Source organism: Eretmochelys imbricata, chromosome 3 (assembly GCF_965152235.1).
Source record: "Eretmochelys imbricata isolate rEreImb1 chromosome 3, rEreImb1.hap1, whole genome shotgun sequence".
NCBI lineage: Eukaryota > Metazoa > Chordata > Testudines > Cheloniidae > Eretmochelys > Eretmochelys imbricata.
The window spans coordinates 104,041,101-104,064,031 of NC_135574.1; the positions used below are offsets into that span (position 1 = coordinate 104,041,101).

Sequence of the window (22,931 nt, forward strand, 5' to 3'; positions counted from 1 at the left end):
AATGCACAGAGCCCTCTGTTGCCCCCGGGGCCCCAGGGACATGGTGCCGGCCGCTTCTGAGAGCAGCGGGGGGCTTGTGGCACCACGGTGGGCAATCCCGCAGGCCAGATCCAAAGCCCTGATGGGCCAGATCCAGCCTGCGGGCCGTAGTTTGCCCACCCCTGTTCTAACTATAAATTAAGGACTAGCCTAATCACTATGTAACAAAAACAAAGGGACATTAATGCTGTTCAAACTGTTCTGCCTAGATGGTCTGAAAGTGGCAGTTGGGGATGCTTCACTTTTTATGCCCTCAGAAGAGGGAGCCTGAGGCCATGAAGAATGCACATGACTCCTGCTGGACATTACTACTAAAAGTTCTAAACTACTGCAATGGGCCACCCACACAGCATGAGTGGAATCCACATGTGCAGTACTCAAAGAATGAGGATATTTTAGAGGGACTGGTACATGGCTCTTGACTTCAATATCAAACCTGCGGTTTGGAGTATAAGGTACAGTGGTAGTAGAAGATGGGCTGTGCTGCAGGAAATACTGGACTGTCTCTTAAAAATGTTGTCAGCAAAGCGCTGTGGCTGATAGGTGGAATTTCTGTCTGAAGCAGTGATGTAAACAGGGCTTCATTGTGCTGTGTTGTCCAAGGCACAGCCTATGGCATCCCTTCTGGGCATAAAGGCTTGTAACAGTTTACTCTGCCAATAGGTCAGACTCACTCTCTGAACTATACGGAGGTTTTATATTGGTAGCAGGTGTATAACTAGGGCCCTACCAAATTCACAGCCATGAAAAATGCATCATGGACAGTGAAATCTGGTCTTGTGTACCTTATAGTGTAAGTATACAAAAATACATAGTGCTGGCTTCAGAGCTGGACAGCCAGCAACTGCTGCTCTCCAACCACCCTGCTCTGAAGGGAGCATAGAAGTAAGGGTGGCAATACCATGATCCCCCTACAATAGCCTTGCAACCCCTTATTGGGTCAGGACCCCCAGTTTGAGTAATGCTGAGTGTCAAGGGCTTTAAGTGTTTATATTTTGCAGTTTTAAAATACATATTCATGTTTTGTTACAACACTGAAATTTCAGATTTTTAAAATGCTATGACTGAAATTTATGAAAATGAACCATTAATTTGGTAGGACCATATGTATAAACCAGTGATCTTGGTGTAGCCCTGAAATCTTTTAGGGCTTAGGAAGGCGCAGGTATGGGAAACCATTAAATCTGTGAGTAGGGCTGTCTCTTTCTTAACAAAGTTCAGAGGATGACATCAACCTTTTGACAATAGACAGTTACAAGCTTTTATCCCCTAAAGGGGCTACTACAGGCTGTGCCATGGAAAGCCCAGCACAACAAAGCAGCAGAATCCATTGGGACTATGCCTGTTCCCTGCATGTCCTTATGTTCTACTCCTCCTCCTCCACTGCCCAAGGACATATAGGACAGAGTGATCTTGACTGCCTCTAAGCTTCCTCCTACTGTGATGGCAGTGAGATGAAACTGGTGGTCTGCCTGCATTCCATAGTATTTTTTCATCAAATTAATTTGTAATCTTTAGTTTAGTTTAATTATAAAGTTTGAGATTTTCAGTTCTTTAATTATTTTCTCTTTAAAATCTTTCCTTTTAATTGCCATTTGGAGCGGAGGTGCCTTCCCACCTAATGGCTGAACCTAAACATTCCTGCTTTAAATTTGTCGGTCATGTGATGGACTTGTTTCTTTTCACTGATGTACCCAGTCAGAGTCTTCTCTTTGAAAGAGACCCACATTCTGGAGTACTTCTCTGTATACTTGTCCATCTACACCAGAACACACCACTCCAAAGATAAGCAGTAGGCTAACACTCCACAAGGGGAACACTGGATTTTGAAAGAGTCTGACTGAGGACTCTCCCCTCCCAGAGATTCCACTCCTTCAATGCCACTGTAAGTACAGACTCTATCTCAAAGATGCCTGTTACTGGTACCAAGAAAGTCTGCCATGCCTTCAGTCAGACAGACATTCTTAGTCTTCCAAACAGCTTGGCACTGGCTAAGAACTCTGTGCTAAAGACTGGTACCACTTCCACATCAAGGCAGACTAGATCTGAGCTCTGCTCTATTGGCAACTCACAACATTTACCCTCTTCCTCAGAAATTGAAAGATCAAAGAAATGTAAGATTTATGGGCCTCCTGCCTCTTCTAACAATGAGCCAGAGGTCTGCTCACCCTACACAGGCTAGTAAGGCAGTTTCTGTGCTTCACCCCGCTTCAAGTGGGACTCAGTCCACTTGGGCACTGAAGACTGGTACTGGCATATCTGCAAACAAAAAACTTGAAGAACCTCTCCCATTTTATAAATTTCAGGCATACCTTATTGAATTTATGACTAAAAGGTTCCCTCCCCCAATATTCTGGTAGGAGAGAGAGATTATATTTTAGATCTACTTTTCCTCTTTTCGTTGTCTATTAGAGGGCATGCTTGATTTAATAAAGTTGACCAAATCTTTTAAAAACTGTGGCAACACAAGGAAAAAAAACAACCCAAAACAATGAATTTGCAAATAATGTACAGGATAACACCATCAATGACATAAAAGGGAAATTTATTTTATAAACTATGTACAAAACAACAAAATGTTGACCCAAAATCTGGAAGCAAAAGGGAAAGACACCATAGCCAATGAACGTTTATTTCCATAATGAATTTAGATTATGCTTGTGCAAGCAGAAGTCTCTCCAGAGCCTTTTTTGCCACAGAACACAAATTTTTCTCATTGCAGGTAGTTAACACACAGCTCATATCCGACTTAATTAAAACAAGGCAAGTATCATCACTACATAGTAAGCAGGCCTTCTCTGTTGATCCAGAATAAGTTAGGAGATTGTTTGCACATGGAATAGTGAGTTGCTTTAGGAAGCTATAATGAAGGTCAGGGAGACGTACTACCCTCTCAGTGAAGGACTATTAATATTGATTATATATTATACACTGCTTGACTTAAAACTTAATTTCCTGAGCTATTAATATTTTGTTTCCAAGCTCCCATGTATACTTCAGCCTCCACACTGAGAAACATGCAGTCTTTTTTATATAATCTGCTTCCCATTCAGAGTATCTAAAAACTTAGCTTCAGACATTCTTGTCTGCAGCTACAAAGTAATAAATGCCAATCAAGTATTTTTTATAAGCAGATAACACTGACAAGCTTGACTGTTGGAACACTCAAATCAAAAGAGGTAGTTTTATAAACCATAGCTCCTGGGGCATGGGAGTAGGACATCCCAGTGTACACATTTTATGAAATTATTCCAGAAGTAGTCCTGCCGCTCATAAGCACGCAAGTTGTTGGGTTTTTCTACATGGCACCACCAGTTAAATATGTACCCTTGCTTTCCCTGTTGATACCTGTGTTACTTCCTCAGCTTTTATAAGGTTGTTCTTTGAGTTTGGCTTCAAAATGGGACGGCCAACCTAAAAAAAAAAAAATCAAATAATCTTTAATTCTATAAAATGCCTAAGAATACTCAACAGGGAAAGAATAAAATTTTCAGCAAAAAGATACTGCAGGCTGGAAGGGCTGTTGCAGTTTTCCCCAGCCTGGGAAAAATGAAACCCATAAATGTTTTGTGAAGTTGAAACAATGTACATGAACAATCCCTTTCATATGTGTAAGTATTTACTCAAAACACAAAAGAACATTCACATTGTTAAAATCAAAAAGCTTGAAGTCCCCAGTCTAAATAAAAAGGCCTACTATTGCTTCTGTATCTGACCTTAGATATGGATAAACTCAACAACTTATTTGCCTTTTTAGCAGCAATAGACCAACGCAGATGTGTGCCCCCTCACACACAAGCAGTTGATGGACAACCTAGCTGGACAACAGGTCTTAAAAGTTGACAAATTGAGTTCAACAGTCTTCCATTAATTTACTTTCACAGTTTTCCAACAATTTTACACAACCTGTTCTAGGATCAACCAGTTCTATGACTTTTTGTATTTGGGATCAATCATGTTGATTACTTAATGGAAGGGATCTGTAGTATCTAAGAAATATAATGCAGATTTTGTCTGTGTAGTTCCAGTGTTTATTTTATTATCCTACGTTTTTACTGAGACTGCAACCATTGTATCTCTAATCTTGTTCAATTGTGTTTTATAAATTTAACACTTAGCTGTACAGTTGTGTAAAATGCAGACTATTTTGATATTAAGTTTTCCTCATGTTCAGTGCAAATTTCAAACACACACTTTTATGGTAGAAGACAGTCTTCCTGAGAATTCTTAGCTTCACTGAGTCAACCAAACATGAATATGATGGTGGCTGCAACAGAATTTCTGATGTTCCACAACATGCTTTGGAACTGTTATTTTGAAAAATATCAGATTTGAAATAAGGTTGCTGAACACCAATACATCAAAGGTGAGATTCTGTAATGCACCTCTAAGAGGCACTGCACAGAATTTTCAGGCCAAGAGAAAGAGGGCAGTAGGTGATAGAGGAATTACACTCGCTTTAAAACACTTTTGTGCCCTCCTAATCCTGACCTACTCCAGTGGCTAGACAGGCCGTGACATAACACACAGTTCCCTATGGGCTTGGCTAAGTTACGTTAACCTTTGCAGGCTGCTTTATGGGCAGAAATATTGCTCAGAATCTGTGCATCATAACACAACCCTCCTACCTACAACACAGTTCCTATTGCCAGTACTTACCAAGGGTCCTATGGTAAGGCTTATGGCCATCTTCCATAGTTCCTGTGGCAGGAGAATAATGACTTTTTACACCACTGTAGAGCCTTTACCCAGCATGGAGGGGCCTGTGTGTGCGTGTCTCTCTCTCTCTCCGCCCAGGATGTTAAGAATGATTATACCCAAGACATTCTCTAATTTTTCACTATATTTTTATTTTTTGAGCAAATGACATAGGTTTGTCAGACATCTCTCTGCATTCTTGGTTTTTAAAGATGAAAAAAATCAGTATTGCTAATGAGGAACACTTTCAATACATGCATGCTTGTGGTCATTATCAGGTCATTTCTCATGTTTGATCAATCATCTTGTTCTAATAGAAGTGTTGATTCTTTTAGCTCTTGTATTCTCTCTCTCTCTCTCTCTCTCACTTTGGAGCATCTAGTACAGGGGTGCCCCGACCCTTGACAGGCCCCCTGGGGCTCGCACACCCTATCCAACTCCCCGTTCCCCATCCCCTAACTGCCCCCCCGCAAAACCTATGCCCCATCCAACCGCCCTTTGCCCCGACTGCCCTCCCAGAACCCCTGACCCATCCAACCCCTGCCACTCCCCGACTGCCCCCCCCGAACCCCTGACCCATCCAACAGCCCCCTGCTCCCTGACTGCCACCCTGGGACCCCCCACTCCCCACCCCCTTACCATGCTGGACCCAGCCACGCTGCTGTGCTGCCCGGCAAGAGCGGCGGGCCAGAGTGCTGGCAGCATGGCGCGCTCAGGCTGCGGGGGAGAGGGGACAGTGGGGGAGGGTCTGGGGGCTAGCCTCCCTGGCCGGAGCTCAGGGCAGGATGGTCCTGCGGGCCGGATGTGGCCCGCGGGCCCTAGTTTGCCCACCTCTGATCGAGCAGCATACATAGAAACTTAAATCAGTCCAGAAGAGTACATTCAAGGCAAAGAACTTCAGTTGGTTATATCAGGTGTTCCTTTTGTGCTAGATAAAAGGTAATTCTGACAGCATAATGCAGCTACAACTTTCTTATCAAGTTCTAGACTTTGCCATAAACAATTTGAAGGTGATCTTTGCCTTTTGGGGAGTGTTAAAGATTAACAGAAATTGCTCTTGAACGAAGCAGATGCTGCAAAGTTGTGAAGTAATCAAATCATCATTGCTGCTATGTTCAATTATGATACCATTGTTAACATCTCACTTGCATGATCAGACTGATGTAATCTACTCTTCTACTTCAAGAGCAACAGTGCCACTGAATAAAAAACTGTCCGAAGATCTCACAGAAAAAGATTAACTGCATTTTTTATCAGAACGTGAGTCTTCTCTATCTTGCCACTTGACAATGAGTATATTTAACTTTATAGTCGGGGGTTGGACTAGATGACCTCCTGAGGTCCCTTCCAACCCTGATATTCTATGATTAAAAGGAACTCTGTTTTCATTACTTCCGTCAAGTTAGTCACTTGATTTCTACCACTTCCTTTGAGGATAGGTATGTTGAATCACAAATTTACATGTTTGGTAACCAACCAGCTTTCACAGTATTGATTTCAGTTTTCAGTTTTACACTAAGAATAAAAAACAGGCACTTGTGAAATCAACACCGAGGACTGAAAAAATAAGAGCTAGTCAAGCTTTCCTCTAGTCACATTATCAGATGTTCTGCCCATTTTCCACAAATTTTAAGATTTTAACAAACTAAGCCGCTATCAGTTCACAGTTCCACTCTCTTCTCTTCAGTGTTCCATGATAGTTAATTCCACCAACAAGCCATGCCACTCACTCACTGGTTTTCCATGATTCCAGAGTCTCAAGACCACCAACATTCCCTGATAGCCTAATACTCATGTGTAGGTGATGGAAAGTATGATGAGGGATTTTTGTTTGGGTTTTTTGGGGAGTCAGAGAGTAAATAAGAGCTTACCAAAGGGGCTTCTGGACTGGAAAATGGGGAGGTGTCACAAGATCTGTTTTCTTTGTCCAATGAATCATTGCCATTTTGATGTGCAAATTTCTGTTTTAGAGCCTGAGCTATTAGAGCTGCTGGATCCCACTGTGAACTCCGCCTTTTTCTTGTCTTAGGAAGAGGTGTACCACCAGGTGACCTACAAAGAGCAAAGACAAACTGTGTCCAGTCCATGAAAACTTAATGCTGGTCCTGGAGAGTAACTACATTATCCTAGTATGCTCTACAGTCTACACCCTAGACCAGCTTCACATACCATTCAGGTTACAGAAACATAACTTAGCAAGTAATATTGCTAACTGTATTCTGAAATGGCTCACCATGACCAAACAAGAATAAAAGTAAATGCGACAATAGTAAGAAAAATCCCCTGCCTACAGTCACAGCAAATACTTAAGTTGTTCATAATACCTCTGATATTTCCTTATTCTAGGTATTAGAATATTGTGGCAGGCCTATAAAAATATAAATTTTAAAAAGAGGTCTCATTGTACTACCAGATACTGCCGTATCAAATACGTCCGTCACAATGACCCCTTCTGGCCTTAGAATCTATGAATCTGGGAAAAAAAGTTAATTTAATGCTCCTAAAGTACTCTACTGTCCCTATTTGTTTTCAGTTAAAACACTGGATCTTCATGAGTTCTCATAAAGATCAACAAAAAGCTGTAAAGATTCTCAAAAGACTTTACAATAATAAAGTAATATGGTCTGATGCAAGACTTCAGTAAAAAATTAAACTTGCAAATATACATGTTCATCCAGTTGACCACACAAGATCCCATTTGCAAACAAGGACACTTCAACAAAATATCCACAACCAGGATGCTAAATTGGCACAGATGCATCAGTGGCTGGTTTTGTTCTCAAGTGTGTACCTGAACTTCCAAATGCGAAGTTAGAAATACTATTAAAATATCTATTTGAAAGCCAGTCATGCATTATTTATGAATCCAAAGCACTGAGTAAGTAAGCCCTGATTTTTCAGAGTACCTCAGCTCTGCCCACAAGTTCGTGCTCAAAGATTGTGGATATAGTTTGTAGGTTTGCAAATGGAATTGAAAGTTTAATTTATAGCATTTGGAACTAGAAAGGGACTTTAGACATGCCTAACTTCTAGGCATCCTGCCACCCAGTGGAATTTACAGCCTCAAGTTAGGCACCAGGATCCCCATGCATTGTATAGGAGAGTTAGATAGTAAGAAAGGGATTCTCAGAAGCCAGCAAGCTGAGCAGGGAGATGCCTAAGCTAGTCAGGAGTGAAATGTGAAGGAAAGTAATGGGGCTTTGGGCCCAGATGCACAAAGGGAATTAGGAGTCTAACCCTCATTGATCTGGGCCTCACATGCCAGAGTGACTGGCCAAAGGCAGGCACTAATCTCTGCTTGGGATTCTCAGTCGTGAACCCTCTCTTGGAGTTAGGCTCTTGTATGAGGTCAACCCTTTCTTGTGAAATATCAGAGAGATTCTCCCCACCCCCCAACACAGCCAAAAGGTCAGTGCTTAGGGAAATCACCTTGTATACTGGAAACCCAAGCTCAAATCCCCGCTCTGCCTGATTTGGACCAGGGACTTGAACCCAGTAAGTACCTGAACCACTGGGAATTCTGAATCAGTCAGCCAGGCACAAAAATTCCTGACCTGCTTGCCCCTGGCTGCCTTTTGTGTGGGTTAGGTGTGCTCATTGCACACCTACCAGATCAGGCCCTCCAGGTGAGATAGATACGGCGGGCGGGGGGAGAGGGGGGGAGGGAGGGAGGGAGATGGACACCTAATATGAGAATCCCACTGGGGTTCAGTGTGCAAGAGGGCTCTCAGAAGCTCAGTTGATGCAGAGCAGTGTCAGAGCTTAGGCAGTTTGAGCACACCTATCAACAGAAACTTAGGTCCTTCAGGGAGTTAGGTGCCCTACAGGGTTAGGCAGCAACTTGGCAGTAGTTTTGAGAACGTTCGCGGTGGTGAAATGTTGGGCATAGGCTTCTAACTGCCTCTATAAGAGTCTAAGCACCTTTTTGAATCTGGGCCCTAGTACTTATGTGGTGAAATCACATACTGAAGGCACGTAAAGCCTTATTAAAATCTGCTATACTATAAAATCTGCCCACAATTGTGCCAGTTATTGTGCACAATATGCTTGGTGAAATCCTGGCCCAATTGATAACACTCACTGACTTAATTGGGGCCAGGATTTCACCCTCTGTTCTTATATATACACTAAATTGTTTTCCTCAACAGTGATCTCTAAACAGACATTATCCTACTTCCTTAGAGTATATTTTTATTCCAGTTCAGTAAATGTGTTTATTTAGTTTCCTGTGTATCACATCTAAAAGAGCTTTTTGGCTCTGAACACAGGATATCAGTCACACAAATATTTAATAATCATAGGTTTTGTAATCACATAAGTTTAGCTTTTTGACCAAAACCATGTAAATATTAAAAATTATTTGTACCAAACTAAAGGACTTGGGTCTAGGTTCAGTAAAATTTTCAGTTAAAATATACACATGCATTATATATTTTTGAAGACTTCAAAGTTAGAAATAGTGTATTTTGGATGTACTGTTAGTTTTCCAATATTTCCCCAAGGAGTTGTCCTTTTACAATGAACTCAAAAGTTTGTTTGTTCAGATCTGTTTTCCTGCACATTTAGCCGATTTTGTAAGTGAACTCCAAATAGCCCCAATCAAAAAAAACAAACAAACAGGAGACAAAAGATTGACTGACCTATGCAGGAGACTACAGTTTTAAATTAGAGAATGCTTTGCTTTTGTATGTAGTGCATTTTCACTTGGTACTCTAGGCAGTGAAGATACAGCACTCTAAGGGAAAAACTGCCTGCTCAAAATCTCTCAGGGTACATATACATGACCAAAAAAACCTAAACAGCAGCAGTGTGTCAGAGCCCAGGTCAACTGGGGCAGGATCGTGGGGCTTGTGCTAAAGGGCTATAAATAGAGCAGACATTCCCACTCAGGCTGGAACCAAGTCCCTGAGACCAGCAAGGCAGGTGGGTCTCAGAGCCTGAGCAGGAACATCTACACTGCTATTTTTAACCCCATAGTGCAAGTCTGAGTCAGTTGACCCCAGGTGTGAGACTCACTGCCCATGTGGGGGGAGGGGAGTTTTGCTGTGTAGATGTACCCTTAGGAAAGTGTTAAATGACAAACTACTTGCCTAACAAGCCTTGTGGATAGGGGAGAAGCAGTAGATGTGGTATACCTTGACTTTAATAAGGCTTTTGATACTGTCTTGCATGACCTTCTCAAACTAGGGAAATACAACCTAGATGAAGCTACTATAAGGTGAGTGCATAATTGGTTGGAAAACTGTTCCCAGTGAGTAATCATCACTGGTTCACAGTCAAACTGGAAGGGTATATGAAGTGGGGTCCCACAGGGATCAGTTCTGGGTCCGGGTCTGTTCAATATCTTCATCAATGATTTAGATAGTGGCATAGAGAGTACACTTAAAATTTGCAGACAATACAAAGCTGGGAGCGGATGCAAGTGCTTTGGAGGATAAGATTAAAATTCAAAATGATCTGGACAAACTAGAGAAATGGTCTGAAGTAAACAGGATAAAATTCAATAAGGACAAATGCAAAGTACTCCACTTAGGAAAGAACAATCAGCTGCATATATACAAAATGGGAAATGACTGCCTAAAGGAGGAGTACTGCAGAAAGGGATCTGGAGGTCAGAATGGATCACAAACTAAATATGAGTCAACAATGTAACACTGTTGCAAAAAAAGCAAACATTATTCTGGGATATATTAGCAGGAGTGCTGTAAGCAAGATGAAAAGTAATTCTTTCACTCTACTCCTTGCTGATTAGGCCTCAACTGGAGTAGTGTGTCCTGTTCTGGGCACCACATTTCAGGAAAGATGTGGACAAACTGGAGAAACCAGAGAAGAGCAACAAAAATGATTAAGGGTCTAGAAAATGACTTATGAGGCAAGATTGGAAAAAAATGGGTTTGTTAGTCTGGAGAAAAGAAGGCAGAAAGGGAATAGGATAACAGTTTTCAAGTACATAAAAAGTTGTTACAAGGAGGAGGGAGAAAAATTGTTCTCCTTAATCTCTGAGGATAGGATAAGAAGCAATAGGATTAAATTGCAGCAAGGGCAGCTTACATTGGACATTAGGAAAAACTTCCTGTCAGGATAGTTAAGCACTAAAATAAATTGCCTAGGGAGGTTGTGGAATCTCTGTCATTGGAGATTTTTAAGAGTAGGTTAGACAAATACCTGTCAGGGATAGTCAGATAATGCTTAGCCCTGCCTTGAGTGCAGGGAACTGGACTAGAAAGACCTCTCGAGGACCCTTTCAGTCCTGCGATTCTATCACCTCAGGTAGTTGTCAGGAGCACCTGTCCATTAAACAAGTTTTCACCCCAGCATTATCTGCTGCTCCCTAAATACTGTAGTGTTGTGTATTTAAGAGTAAACCAAAAATATGTCATTTAAATCAACTTACTTCTCAATAGTTCGCAGTCGAATTTTGTTTATATCCTTCAAAACATCCATCATACTAAGAACATCCTTTGTCTTCTGGTGTTCACCTTTGTCAACAGTTGTTGAGCTGGTCTTACTTGCAGCACGACGTTGTTTAATAAGTTCAACTGCTGAATTACTGGCATCAAAGCCAGATGGTGCTATGGAGGGAAGTGGGGGAGGTGGAGGAATTACGAAGTGATCTGGTGCGGTGAACAATGGAGTAGAAGTCATTGCTGGCACTGGGAAAGAACCACTTGGAATGCCAAATGAATTCAAGACATCTGAACCTATCAAAGAAAATAAGTAGTAGTATTTTTTTAATTCAGAGAATGAGTTACTAATCTGTGAAATTTTGAGAAGATCAAGCCAAGTCCAGGGTATCTGAGTTATACTGCAAGATCCTAATCTGTTTTTTCTTAAAATGTCAAACACCTAGCACAACATGGTGCTACCAGAAATAATTACATAAAAAGAACGGTTAAGCGAAAGTTATTTAGGTTTCAAAATCAAGCAATCAAGACTTAGAAAATGCTAGATTTAAGATGTCTATGCAACCTTAATTCTGTCCATTTGTACATCCAGCCTGTGCACTGAATGAGGCAGGGGTCCTGTTGGGGAAAAGCTAAGTGTGACCATGTAATTAAAAACAATATCATAATGCATACAAACAAGCCCCAACCGGTCTCTCCCTCCACCCGCACCATTCTCATTGATACAGTAGCTCCTAGGCATACCCAGTGCAGAGCGTGTTGCTCTTGAGACATGGGTCCAGCTCTTTAGAATGTTTTGTTCAATTATTTTGGCAGCATACCTAAAATTTTATTAAGTACAAGGGAAATGGTAATTAACAGTTTGTAACTCAGCTAAATCTACACAGAATTCCACAAGACCAAGAAAAACCCTCTAGCCCAAGGGCTTTTCCCCGACACATTATAAAAGACTTGCTACAAACAATTCAGATGTTAGAGCAAAAAAGATCAGACGAATCTTTTATAATGCAGAGTGGTTATGCAGAGTGTTAGGCAGGCTAAATATAGGATTGCTCCTTGCTCACCCTTATAATATAAAGGGTGAGGCTATCGAATTGGTGGCCCAGGCACTCTCTCATGTGACAGTGCAGAATGATCCACACTATTGTGGGCTTCACCAGAAAAACAGATGATTTAAATCAATTCCAACTTGAAGGTGATGAACTGTCCGGAATGTGAGGAGAGTGAAAAAAAATTAATTTATAAATATAAGAAAAAACAATCCTGAATTCAAAATACTTTTCACTTAATTCACATAAATTTAGATAAAAAGTTAATCACGGGATAAGTACAGGCATAAAACAAAGGAAGCTCAAAGTTTAAAGACTGTAGTTTAAACAGAAACAAGCTTACCTGATTGATTGCTATTTCTTGATCCTTGCACTGCAACAATTGCAGCAATCTGGGCACGAAGAAGAGTTAACTCATTTTCAAGTGCAGAAATTTTTTTAATTGCTTCTTCATTCACAAGATTTTCTTTTTCTGCTCTACTTTTTAGAACAGCTGGCAAGGAAACTATAGTTGGAGATACATCATGGTCAACTGTAATTATTTCCTTTACCCTTGATTCAGCCCTAAAAAAATTAAAATATAAAACTTTTTAAAGTTTCAACTGAATAGTAACAGTTTCATGCCCCCCACAGGGGAAAGGATTAGATTAAAAATGCATTTTTTAAGTTACTGGCACAAGAAATTGAAGTTATGAAACACCATTGACAATGACATTAGGCTTTAATGTTTCAGAACTTCATCTCTTTCACAAGACATTTTGCATTACATTGTTTTATAAGCGCTAAATGTTGCATTTTTAAGTATTAAATTTTTTTTAAAAGGTTATCAAGAAAAACCCCTTGAAAACGCACTTTTTAGAATACTTGGGCAATTTACTTAGCAGCAGAGATTGACCATTACACAATGGTTATGCTAAATGATTGAGTTGTAAAAAGAGGTAACAAAGAGCACTTTCTGCCTAGATACAATCAGGAAAAGGGCAGCTATAAATTTAGATGCATGAATAAGGAAGAGAAATGGGTGTAGAAGGTGATGAGACACACCCAGCGAGGACTCCCAAGAGTGTTAATAGCCCCAGAAGCAGCATGTGGGTTCAGGGACAAGACAGCTGCACTGGAGGGAATACTAAACGCACATTGTAGCCCTTATGGCAGATAACTAGAAAACATTAAACGTGTATCAACTGATAGTGTGTCACCTGCTTGAGTAGAGCCTGAAACAAAACTTAAAACAGTGTGACCTGCTTCATTCATCTCAATCAGGGCCCAAGGGGTTTTCCAGCCAAGGAATCTGGCATTTTTCACAAGATACCATGGGATTCATCATTTTGCTTTAGGCAGGCATATAACATTTTGTCTTCTGTCTCCCTGCCCTACCAGGGCCTACCCACAGTTTCCTCTTGCTCTCCAGATTACCCCACAAGGAGAAGTTAATTTGGATTACAATGCATGCTCCCTTCAAGTATTCCATGGACCTAGAGCTGGAGTTCATCTTGTAATTAGAATGGGGAAACTATAAGTGCAGGAAGAAAAGGAGTACTTGTGGCACCTTAGAGACTAACACATTTATTTGAACATAAGCTGAAGTGAGCTGTAGCTCACTTCATTGGATGCATTCAGTGGAAAATACAGTGGGGAGATTTATATACATAGAGAAGTACCAGTAACCAGAGTGATCACTTAAGGTGAGCTATTACAAGCAGGAGAGCGGGGGGTACCTTTTGTAGTGATAATCAAGGTGGGCCATTTCCAGCAGTTGACAAGAACGTCTGAGGAACAGTGGGGGGTGGAGGGGGGGGATAAACATGAGGAAATAGTTTTACTTTGTGTAATGACCCATCCACTCCCAGTCTTCAGCCAATGTGCACGGGCTGAAATTGTGGAAAAGCAGCATCACTTGCCCCATAACCTCAGCCGTGCAGAACACAATACCATCCACAGCCTCAGAAACAACTCTGACATCATAATCAAAAAGGCGGACAAAGGAGGTGCTGTCGTCATCATGAATAGGTCGGAATATGAACAAGAGGCTGCTAGGCAGCTCTCCAACACCACTTTCTACAAGCCATTACCCTCTGATCCCACTGAGGATTACCAAAAGAAACTACAGCATTTGCTCAAGAAACTCCCTGAAAAAGCACAAGAACAAATCCACACAGACACACCTCTGGAACCCCGACCTGGGGTATTCTATCTGCTACCCAAGATCCATAAACCTGGAAATCCTGGACGCCACATCATCTCAGGCATTGGCACCCTGACAGTAGGATTGTCTGGCTATGTAGACGCCATCCTCAGGCCCTACGCTACCAGCACTCCCAGCTATCTTCGAGATACCACTGACTTCCTGAGGAAACTACAATTCTTCGGTGATCTTCCTGAAAATACCATCCTAGCCACTATGGATGTAGAAGCCCTCTACACCAACATTCCACACAAAGATGGACTACAAGCCGTCAGGAACAGTATCCCCGATAATGTCACGGCTAACCTGGTGGCTGAACTTTGTGACTTTGTCCTCACCCATAATTACTTCACGGTTGGGGACAACGTATACCTTCAGATCAGCGGCACTGCTATGGGTACCCACATGGCCCCACAGTATGCCAACATTTTTATGGCTGACTTAGAACAACGCTTCCTCAGCTCTCGTCCCCTAATGCCTCTACTCTACTTGCGCTTCGTTGATGACATCTTCATCATCTGGACCCATGGAAAAGAAGCCCTTGAGGAATTCCACCATGATTTCAACAATTTCCATCCCACCATCAACCTCAGCCTGGACCAGTCCACACAAGAGATCCACTTCCTGGACACTACGGTGCTAATAAGCGACGGTCACATAAACACCACCCTATACCGGAAACCTACTGACCACTATTCCTACCTACATGCCTCCAGCTTTCACCCAGACTACACCACATGATCAATTGTCTACAGCCAAGCTCTACGATACAACCGCATTTGCTCCAACCCTTCAGACAGAGAAACACCTACAAGATCTCTATCAAGCACTCTTACAACTACAATACCCACCTGCTGAAGTGAAGAAACAGACTGACACAGCCAGAAGAGTACCCAGAAGTCACTACTACAGCACAGGCCCAACAAAGAAAATGACAGAACGCCACTAGCCATCACCTTCAACCCCCAACTAAAACCTCTGCAACGCATCATCAAGGATCTACACTTATCATAGAATCATAGAATATCAGGGTTGGAAGGGACCTCAGGAGGTCATCTAGTCCAACCCCCTGCTCAAAGCAGGACCAATCCCCAATTAAATCATCCCAGCCAGGGCTTTGTCAAGCCTGATCTTAAAAACTTCTAAGGAAGGAGATTCTACCACCTCCCTAGGTAACGCATTCCAGTGTTTCACCACCCTCCTAGTGGAAAAGTTTTTCCTAATATCCAACCTAAACCTCCCCCACTGCAACTTGAGACCATTACTCCTTGTCCTGTCCTCTTCTACCACTGAGAATAGTCTAGAACCATCCTCTCTGGAACCACCTCTCAGGTAGTTGAAAGCAGCTATCAAATCCCCCCTCATTCTTCTCTTCTGCAGACTAAACAATCCCAGTTCCCTCAGCCTCTCCTCATAAGTCATGTGTTCCAGACCCTAATCATTTTTGTTGCCCTTCGCTGGACTCTCTCCAATTTATCCACATCCTTCTTGTAGTGTGGGGCCCAAAACTGGACACAGTACTCCAGATGAGGCCTCACCAATGTCGAATAGAGGGGAACGATCACGTTCCTTGATCTGCTCGCTATGCCCCTACTTATACATCCCAAAATGCCATTGGCCTTCTTGGCAACAAGGGCACACTGCTGACTCATATCCAGCTTCTCGTCCACTGTCACCCCTAGGTCCTTTTCCGCAGAACTGCTGCCTAGCCATTCTGTCCCTAGTCTGTAGCTGTGCATTGGGTTCTTCCATCCGAAGTGCAGGACCCTGCACTTATCCTTATTGAACCTCATCAGATTTCTTTTGGCCCAATCCTCCAATTTGTCTAGGTCCCTCTGTATCCTATCCCTGCCCTCCAGCATATCTACCACTCCTCCCAGTTTAGTATCATCTGCAAATTTGCTGAGAGTGCAATCCACACCATCCTCCAGATCATTTATGAAGATATTGAACAAAACCGGCCCCAGGACCGACCCCTGGGGCACTCCACTTGACACCGGCTGCCAACTAGACATGGAGCCATTGATCATTACCCGTTGAGCCCGACAATCTAGCCAACTTTCTACCCACCTTATAGTGCATTCATCCAGCCCATACTTTTTTAACTTGCTGACAAGAATGCTATGGGAGACCGTGTCAAAAGCTCTGCTAAAGTCAAGAAACAATACATCCACTGCTTTCCCTTCATCCACAGAACCAGTAATCTCATCATAGAAGGCGATTAGTCAGGCATGACCTTCCCTTGGTGAATCCATGCTGACTGCTCCTGATCACTTTCCTCTCATGTAAGTGCTTCAGGATTGATTCCTTGAGGACCTGCTCCATGATTTTTCCGGGGACTGAGGTGAGGCTGACTGGCCTGTAGTTCCCAGGATCCTCCTTCTTCCCTTTTTTAAAGATTGGCACTACATTAGCCTTTTTCCAGTCATCTGGGACTTCTCCCATTCGCCACGAGTTTTCAAAGATAATGGCCAAGATAATGGCCAATGGAATTTTTGTGCAATTCTCTCAGTTTTCGTAGTAAAGCAGCAACGTGACATCACTAACAGCTTGAGAGAGACAAGTATTGTGATAAGAAGAGAGACTAGAATTGCAATATTCCTTCTAACCCCAAAAAAGCAAAAACGTACCAGCCAATTCTGATCTCCCTACTTCTTCTTGTAGTTTCACACCAACAGACAAGATCAAAAGACGACAAACCCATGCAATATAAAAACTAGATTTGCAACATCCAATAAAAATACCAAATGTTAACTGAGCTGTGGGTTAGTCGTCTGAGCACATTAAGCAGCATAAACAACCAAGCCCTAGCTCTGAAATATCCACTTCCTCTGTGACTTTGGGTAAAAGTCATTTAAAAGGGACATACATAGTCAACTTTGTGTCTATTAATTTTTTTTAAGTTAAAAATAACTTCATGTGCTATGCCTGTCCAAGTTCCGCAACAATATGTTGCTGTTTTACAAATTACATTTTCTTATTTTATTAATTATACTCCCTTCGCACTGCATGAAAGCAGAAAAAATTAAATGAAAGAAGAAATGGTGAAACAGCCTATACCCAAGGCAAACAAACTTTTAAAATATGTAAAACTTTTCTTTCATTTATGGTATTCTTAGAGCAGGGAAGGGCAAACTTTTTGGCCTGAGGGCCACATCGGGTTTTGACAATTGTATACCCCCACCTGCCCCCCCGCCACGTTTCTTGCCCCTTGACAGCCGCCCCCGCCCTTCCGGGACCCCTGCCCCATCCAATCACCCCTTCTCTCTGTCCCCTGATTGCCCCCAGAAACCCTGCCCGACTGCCCCCACACCGCCCCATCCAACCCCCTCCCATCTCCTTCCTGACTGCCCCCATTCAACCCCCGTTCCCTACCCTCTGACTGCCCCGACCCCTATCCACCCCCTCCACACCTCCTGACCACCACCCCGAACTCCCCTGCTCTCTATCCAACCCGCCCTACTCCCTGCCCCCTTACCATGAAGCACAGTGAGCTGAGGCTGCGGGGGAGGGGCCGGGGGCTAGCCTCCTGGGCCACCCTCCTGGGCCAGGGGCTCAGGGGCCGGGCAGGAGGGTCCTGCGAGCCGGATGTGGCCCGCGGGATGTAGTTTGCCCACCTCTGTCTTAGAGGTTTACTTGTAACAGCAGTGGGTAACAATTTAACAAAACTGATTTTGAGATAACAGGGACCCTTTAATATTTCTGCCCCAATGTTCTCATCTGCAAAAAGGGGATAGAGTTTATTACCCAACAATAAGAGGTTAGAGGAGAGTGTTAGGATTAGATTCCACCAACATTCACCCCACCCCCAAACGCTTTGTGAATGAAAGCACCATGTGCAAATGCCAGCAACATTCCTGGTACTGTACAACAACAGGGAAGAAGGAGCTCAAAGTGTGGGAATCCTCCACTCTATGTGTATGCTATATAATATTAGCTAAAGCATAGACAAGAATTGCTGGGAAAAAAAAATCAAGAGGAAGAGCTAACTTCTAAAGTGTCAATTTTGCTAGGGCCCAGAAAGGTTTAGACAATTGCCAGTATCATAGGCTACAGGACCTGAGTCATTCCTATCAAAATAAAAACAGAGCCTTTACTTGCCTAAATCTAGCAAAAGTTTCTCCCTCATCATTTACCACCCTTAAAATATCACCAAGAGATGGAACTACAGAGCTTGGAGTTGTACTTTGTTCATCATAATCCAAAGAATTCAGGTCTTGGACCATCTAAAAAGAAAGCAAGAAAAAAGTCAGGCCTCTGCAAAGTAAAGAATTTCGGTTTAACAATAAAACTTCCTCAAATACGAGGGACTCAGTATTAGATAAGTGAAAGACATTGAACAGAAAAGATGCAGTATTACCATAGTCATGAAAGATAAAAAGATTAGGAAAGCCATTGTTAAATTTAACGTGAGACTTCTTGCTTAAATAATGAAATGTTAAGAGTAGCAATAATCCACTCACCTGAAAGTGAGGTCTTGGACAAGGTTCTAAAGCAAGAACTGTCCCAAGTCTACGAACAATGCTTCGGGTAGATCCATATTCCTTACTTTGCCAAGCTGATATAATCTAAAGAGATAAACAAAAGAAATCTGGGTTTTTAACTCAATGATACAAAAATTTATGTTTTTCAAAATCATTAAGAGATCATACCATATGTGACCTGACAGTTACATACTTAGATTGGTCTACAAAAATGTTTGCTATCCTAATGGAGCTAGGATTCAGAAACGACCTCAGGAGGATTTCTCTTCCAGGACCAGTTTTCAAGTTTCTGTGATGTATGTGGAGATATGCCAGGACACTCTACATGAAGACCAATAGAGGATGAAACTGACTACACCTCCTAGACAGGAGGGTATCTAGAAGGTCTGTTGGAGAACAAAGGCTCCACCCAGAACAAATGAGACAATGTAGCCTGTATCTGGATACACAAACCACTGGGACCAAAAATGGTTGGGGAAATCATAAAAAAAGATTTAAGATACCTTCACCTGACATTTCCTTATGACAGCATATACCTGAAGAAAGTGCCTTCTTGAGAAGGGGGTTGAAGGAAGACATGTTTCAATCATACGGCCAATGCTGCTATGGTCTATATGAGCTTCCCACCTTGTTATGAACTGCCAAAAGAAAAAGCTACTGTCAAACCAAAGACCTTTAAACAAAAACAAAGGTTAGTCAGTGTAACCTTGTCTACACTAGTACTTTTCCTACAGTTGGTCTAGCACTAGTGTAGTTCCACCAGTAGCAACAGTGGTGTAGAACAAGTGGTGGCATTTTTACTACCACATTAAGTTTGCACATAGATCTGAGAAATGCTGAGCATACGTAAGTTCTTTGAGGTTAAAACTTGTGGCGCTACAATTAGTGCTGGACATTCTCAATCTAGTTCACACCAAAAAGAGTTGCATAACAGTCTGACATATTAGGTTTTCTAAGGATTATGGTCCTGATCCACAGATGGTGAGGCCCTATAATTTCTACTGAAATCCATAAAAACTGTATGTGCTCAGCACCTCCTGTGATCAGGGTCTATGAAGCATTGAATTAATTACCATTTGGAAGTCTGACATGCTAGTTAATAGATGAAGGCAAAATGTAACAAGTAAAATCATCAGATGGGCCTTTCAGCTTGTCTACCGAAGGAAGTTTACCAGAATAATTATACCACTACAGTGCAATGTCCACATAGGGTTACTGGTATGTATATAAATGATGCAATAACCCCAAGCACATATAACCCTTTTACTGCAGCACACATCCTTCATTCACCACCTGCACACACTGACAGAAATCTCTTAAAACAATACACGCACTCACCTACCCTCATTCATGCTTACCATACAACCATGAACTTGAGCAGCAAACCAATAGATCACTAGTAATATCAGTTTACCTGATCAGCTGGTACACCAAAGTATTCTAGCAGTTGCCTTATGAGATTCAGCAGTAGAGCCATTTATAGAACAGTCCCAGAATTCAAAAGCTGGTTATAAACATTAGTTTCACATATATCCCAGAAAAGTTCAAGTTACCCTTTCTACAGCTGCAAATAGAAAAGAGCATCACTTCAAGACAAAAGACAAACTCCTGCTCAAACTTCTCCACACACTAAGGGTTCACTTCTATGGCCACTGACCACAGTGAGAACAGATTCAAGCCCCATGGCAGCTGAGAAGCCAGAACATCAAATGCTAGACCCCTACACACGCGGCCATCAGTGGAGACCCACTGATCTTAGTCCTGGATCTTGTTTTAAAATCAGCAATATTTGAAAAATAAAGAACATCCCATTGTTTTAGATGCAATTGGAGGACGTCTCTCTTGTAACGATTTATCAACTTTTTTTGTTTTTGTTTTAAGAAATGGGAAATATTGGTCCCGGAAAAGCTACTCAGAAGTGCTGTGAAACGTGCTTACGTCTGCTGAATTCATAAAAGCCCCCCCCGCGCGTTTGTTTGTTTACTAGCGAAGAACAGGAAGCGCTCACGCCTTTATTCTGTCCGGGGGCGTTTTGCAGGGTTGTGAATGAGGTACCCCAATAAATCCCCCACTGGCAACACGACAGCGCCCCCAGACCAGGCCCTCCGCCCCCGGGCTGTCAGGTCGCGCTGTAGGCCCGCCGGTGCCAGGCGGGGTGAACTAGCCCGGCTGTCGGAACGGGCTGCAAGGCTTGCGGCCCAGCTTGGGGCGGGTTGCCGAGGCCGTCCAGTCGAGGCTTGCGAGCGGGGGTAACAGGGCGGCCTAGGGCGGGGCCACGGTCCCCTGCACGAACGAGCCCGGCCCGGCCCGGCCCCGCCCCAGAGCGGCAAGACCGCCGAGGCGCGCAAGGCCGACACGTCAGACAGCCCGGCCCATCAGCTCTGACCCAGGGACCCTAAATAACCCCCAACCCAGCGTAACGCGTCCCGCCTACCCCCCGCCGCCACCGCCACCGCGTCCCCTTCAACGGTGACAGCGCGCGCCCCCCGCGAGCGGGCTTGACGGTGGCCGCGTGACGCGACGTGTGCGACCCCTCCCCTCCTCTCGCGCTCCTCCGGGCCTCAAGGGGTCCTTCCCGGGCCCCCGCCCCTTCCTCACCCCGGCGCTGCACCGCGGCGAAATCAAATCAAAACTAGCGCCTCGCAAAGCCGATTGGGTAGAGCGGATGGGGGCGTGACGCACAAATCGACCCACCACGGACTAGGGGCGTGGCGGAAAACGAGGATTCGACGGCTGAACCAATAGGAAAGCGCGGGGCGGGGGAGCGTTCCGCTCGCAGAGGCTGGGGGCTGTTCTGCCTCTGCCGAACGCGATACGTTCTTCCTCGGGGTCGGCAGCGGCTCCTGCGTCCGCCCCGCTGCCACGTGTCAGGTTCCGCCGCGCTCAGCGAGCCTGCCCTGGCAGCCCCTGCTCGCCGCGGGACGGTGTCCGGCAGCGGCTGCCCGCTGTGCTGTGCCGCGTTGCGCTAGGGGCTGTGGGCCAGGCGGGGGGAGGGGGAGTTGTCAAGGACAAAGTCAGGAACAGGTTTCAGAGTAGCAGCCCTGTTAGTCTGTATTCACAAAAAGGAGGACTAGTGGCACCTTCGAGACTAACCAATGTATTTGAGCATAAGCTTTCCTGAGCTACATACAGATCACTTCATCGGAACCTGGCACCTGCGTGTGTGAGCCACTTTCAGTCCACCTGTATTAAAAGGGGAGCGGGAACTGAATCCCGTCTGTCCGGAATGCCTTTGCCTCCCAGAGTGACAAGTCACGTTACTGGAGCTGGCATTTAAATGCATAACTTCTGCAGTTGGCTTTGTGCATTTCCTGGCACTTCGTGTATAGAAAAGTTCAGTGTTTCTTTTGTATAGTCAGAGTCCCCGATTCCTGGCGTGTTAGCACTTCATACAGCAGCCCAGGAGAGAAAAATACAATCACATCATTGTCTTAGGAAACAGCCAATCTTAGGAGAAAGGATGGGTGAGGCAGGGGTTTGGAGTTGGGCAGTACCTGAAACTACTTTTATCTCATTTCTAAAAACTAACTTTCAAACTGATGTCCCTTTGAGTTCATATTAGTGAGGGTGGGGGAAATGAGTAGGATCCCTTCTTCCTGTCCTCTACAATTCCAGAAATAATAATCTTTGTGTGTCTAGCTCTATGAAGTAAATTGAAAGAAGTTGGTTTACCAAATCTCATACAATTCCACACCCACACTTTTCTAAAGGCACGTTGCCAATTGTACAATGTATGATCCTGATTCAGCAACTGGATCTGTTAATTGGATGCAGGGTTCTTTGTGAGCAGATCCATTTGCAAAATCAAGACAGTAGCTTGCGAAAGTGACTGACTCCCCAAAACCCCTACTCAATTTAAGATGACCAGATGTCCCGATTTTACAATCCAGATATTTGGGGCTTTGTTTTATATAGGCACCTATTATTCCCCTACCCCCTGTTCTGATTTTTCACACTTGCTGTCTGTTCACCCTGACTCAGCTACTACTTATTCCAGCATAGGCTTCAGTCCCAAATGGATCCATTGATACTGTGCCCTACCCAGCTAAAAAACATGGCCTTTAATAGGTTT

At 43.4% G+C, this 22,931-nt stretch overlaps 1 protein-coding gene across 4 annotated transcripts; it reads right to left on the reverse strand.

Moving 5' to 3' along the window:
- Positions 1–2,565: 2,565 nt before the first annotated feature.
- MTFR2 (mitochondrial fission regulator 2) lies at positions 2,566–21,120 on the reverse strand. Of its 4 annotated transcripts, none has more exons than XM_077813089.1 (8): positions 20,274–21,120; positions 19,369–19,497; positions 18,839–18,943; positions 18,477–18,601; positions 12,534–12,754; positions 11,132–11,438; positions 6,609–6,789; positions 2,566–3,453 (listed from the first exon to the last, which is right to left on the reverse strand). In XM_077813089.1, exons 1-8 carry the CDS (start codon positions 20,334–20,336, stop codon positions 3,355–3,357), a joined length of 1,230 nt encoding a protein of 409 aa, XP_077669215.1. In that variant the 5' UTR covers positions 20,337–21,120; the 3' UTR covers positions 2,566–3,354. The 4 variants fall into 4 exon arrangements, with proteins under 4 accessions (XP_077669215.1, XP_077669214.1, XP_077669217.1 ...); XM_077813088.1 differs by having other exon boundaries at positions 19,363–19,497; XM_077813091.1 differs by having other exon boundaries at positions 19,363–19,497; positions 20,868–21,119.
- Between the last annotated feature and the right edge of the window lie 1,811 nt (positions 21,121–22,931).

Bases quoted from the DNA above. Each gene is read 5' to 3' on its own strand.
- MTFR2 (XM_077813088.1), bottom strand. From the start codon at position 20,336: ATGGCTCTACTGCTGAATCTCATAAGGCAACTGCTAGAATACTTTGGT. The intron at 19,498-20,273 runs GTAAACTGATAT...TTCTTTTGGCAG, and splicing joins TTGGTGTACCAGCTGATCAG to TTCATAACAAGGTGGGAAGC. The intron at 18,944-19,362 runs GTATCTTAAATC...TTATCTCTTTAG, and splicing joins TAAGGAAATGTCAGGTGAAG to ATTATATCAGCTTGGCAAAG.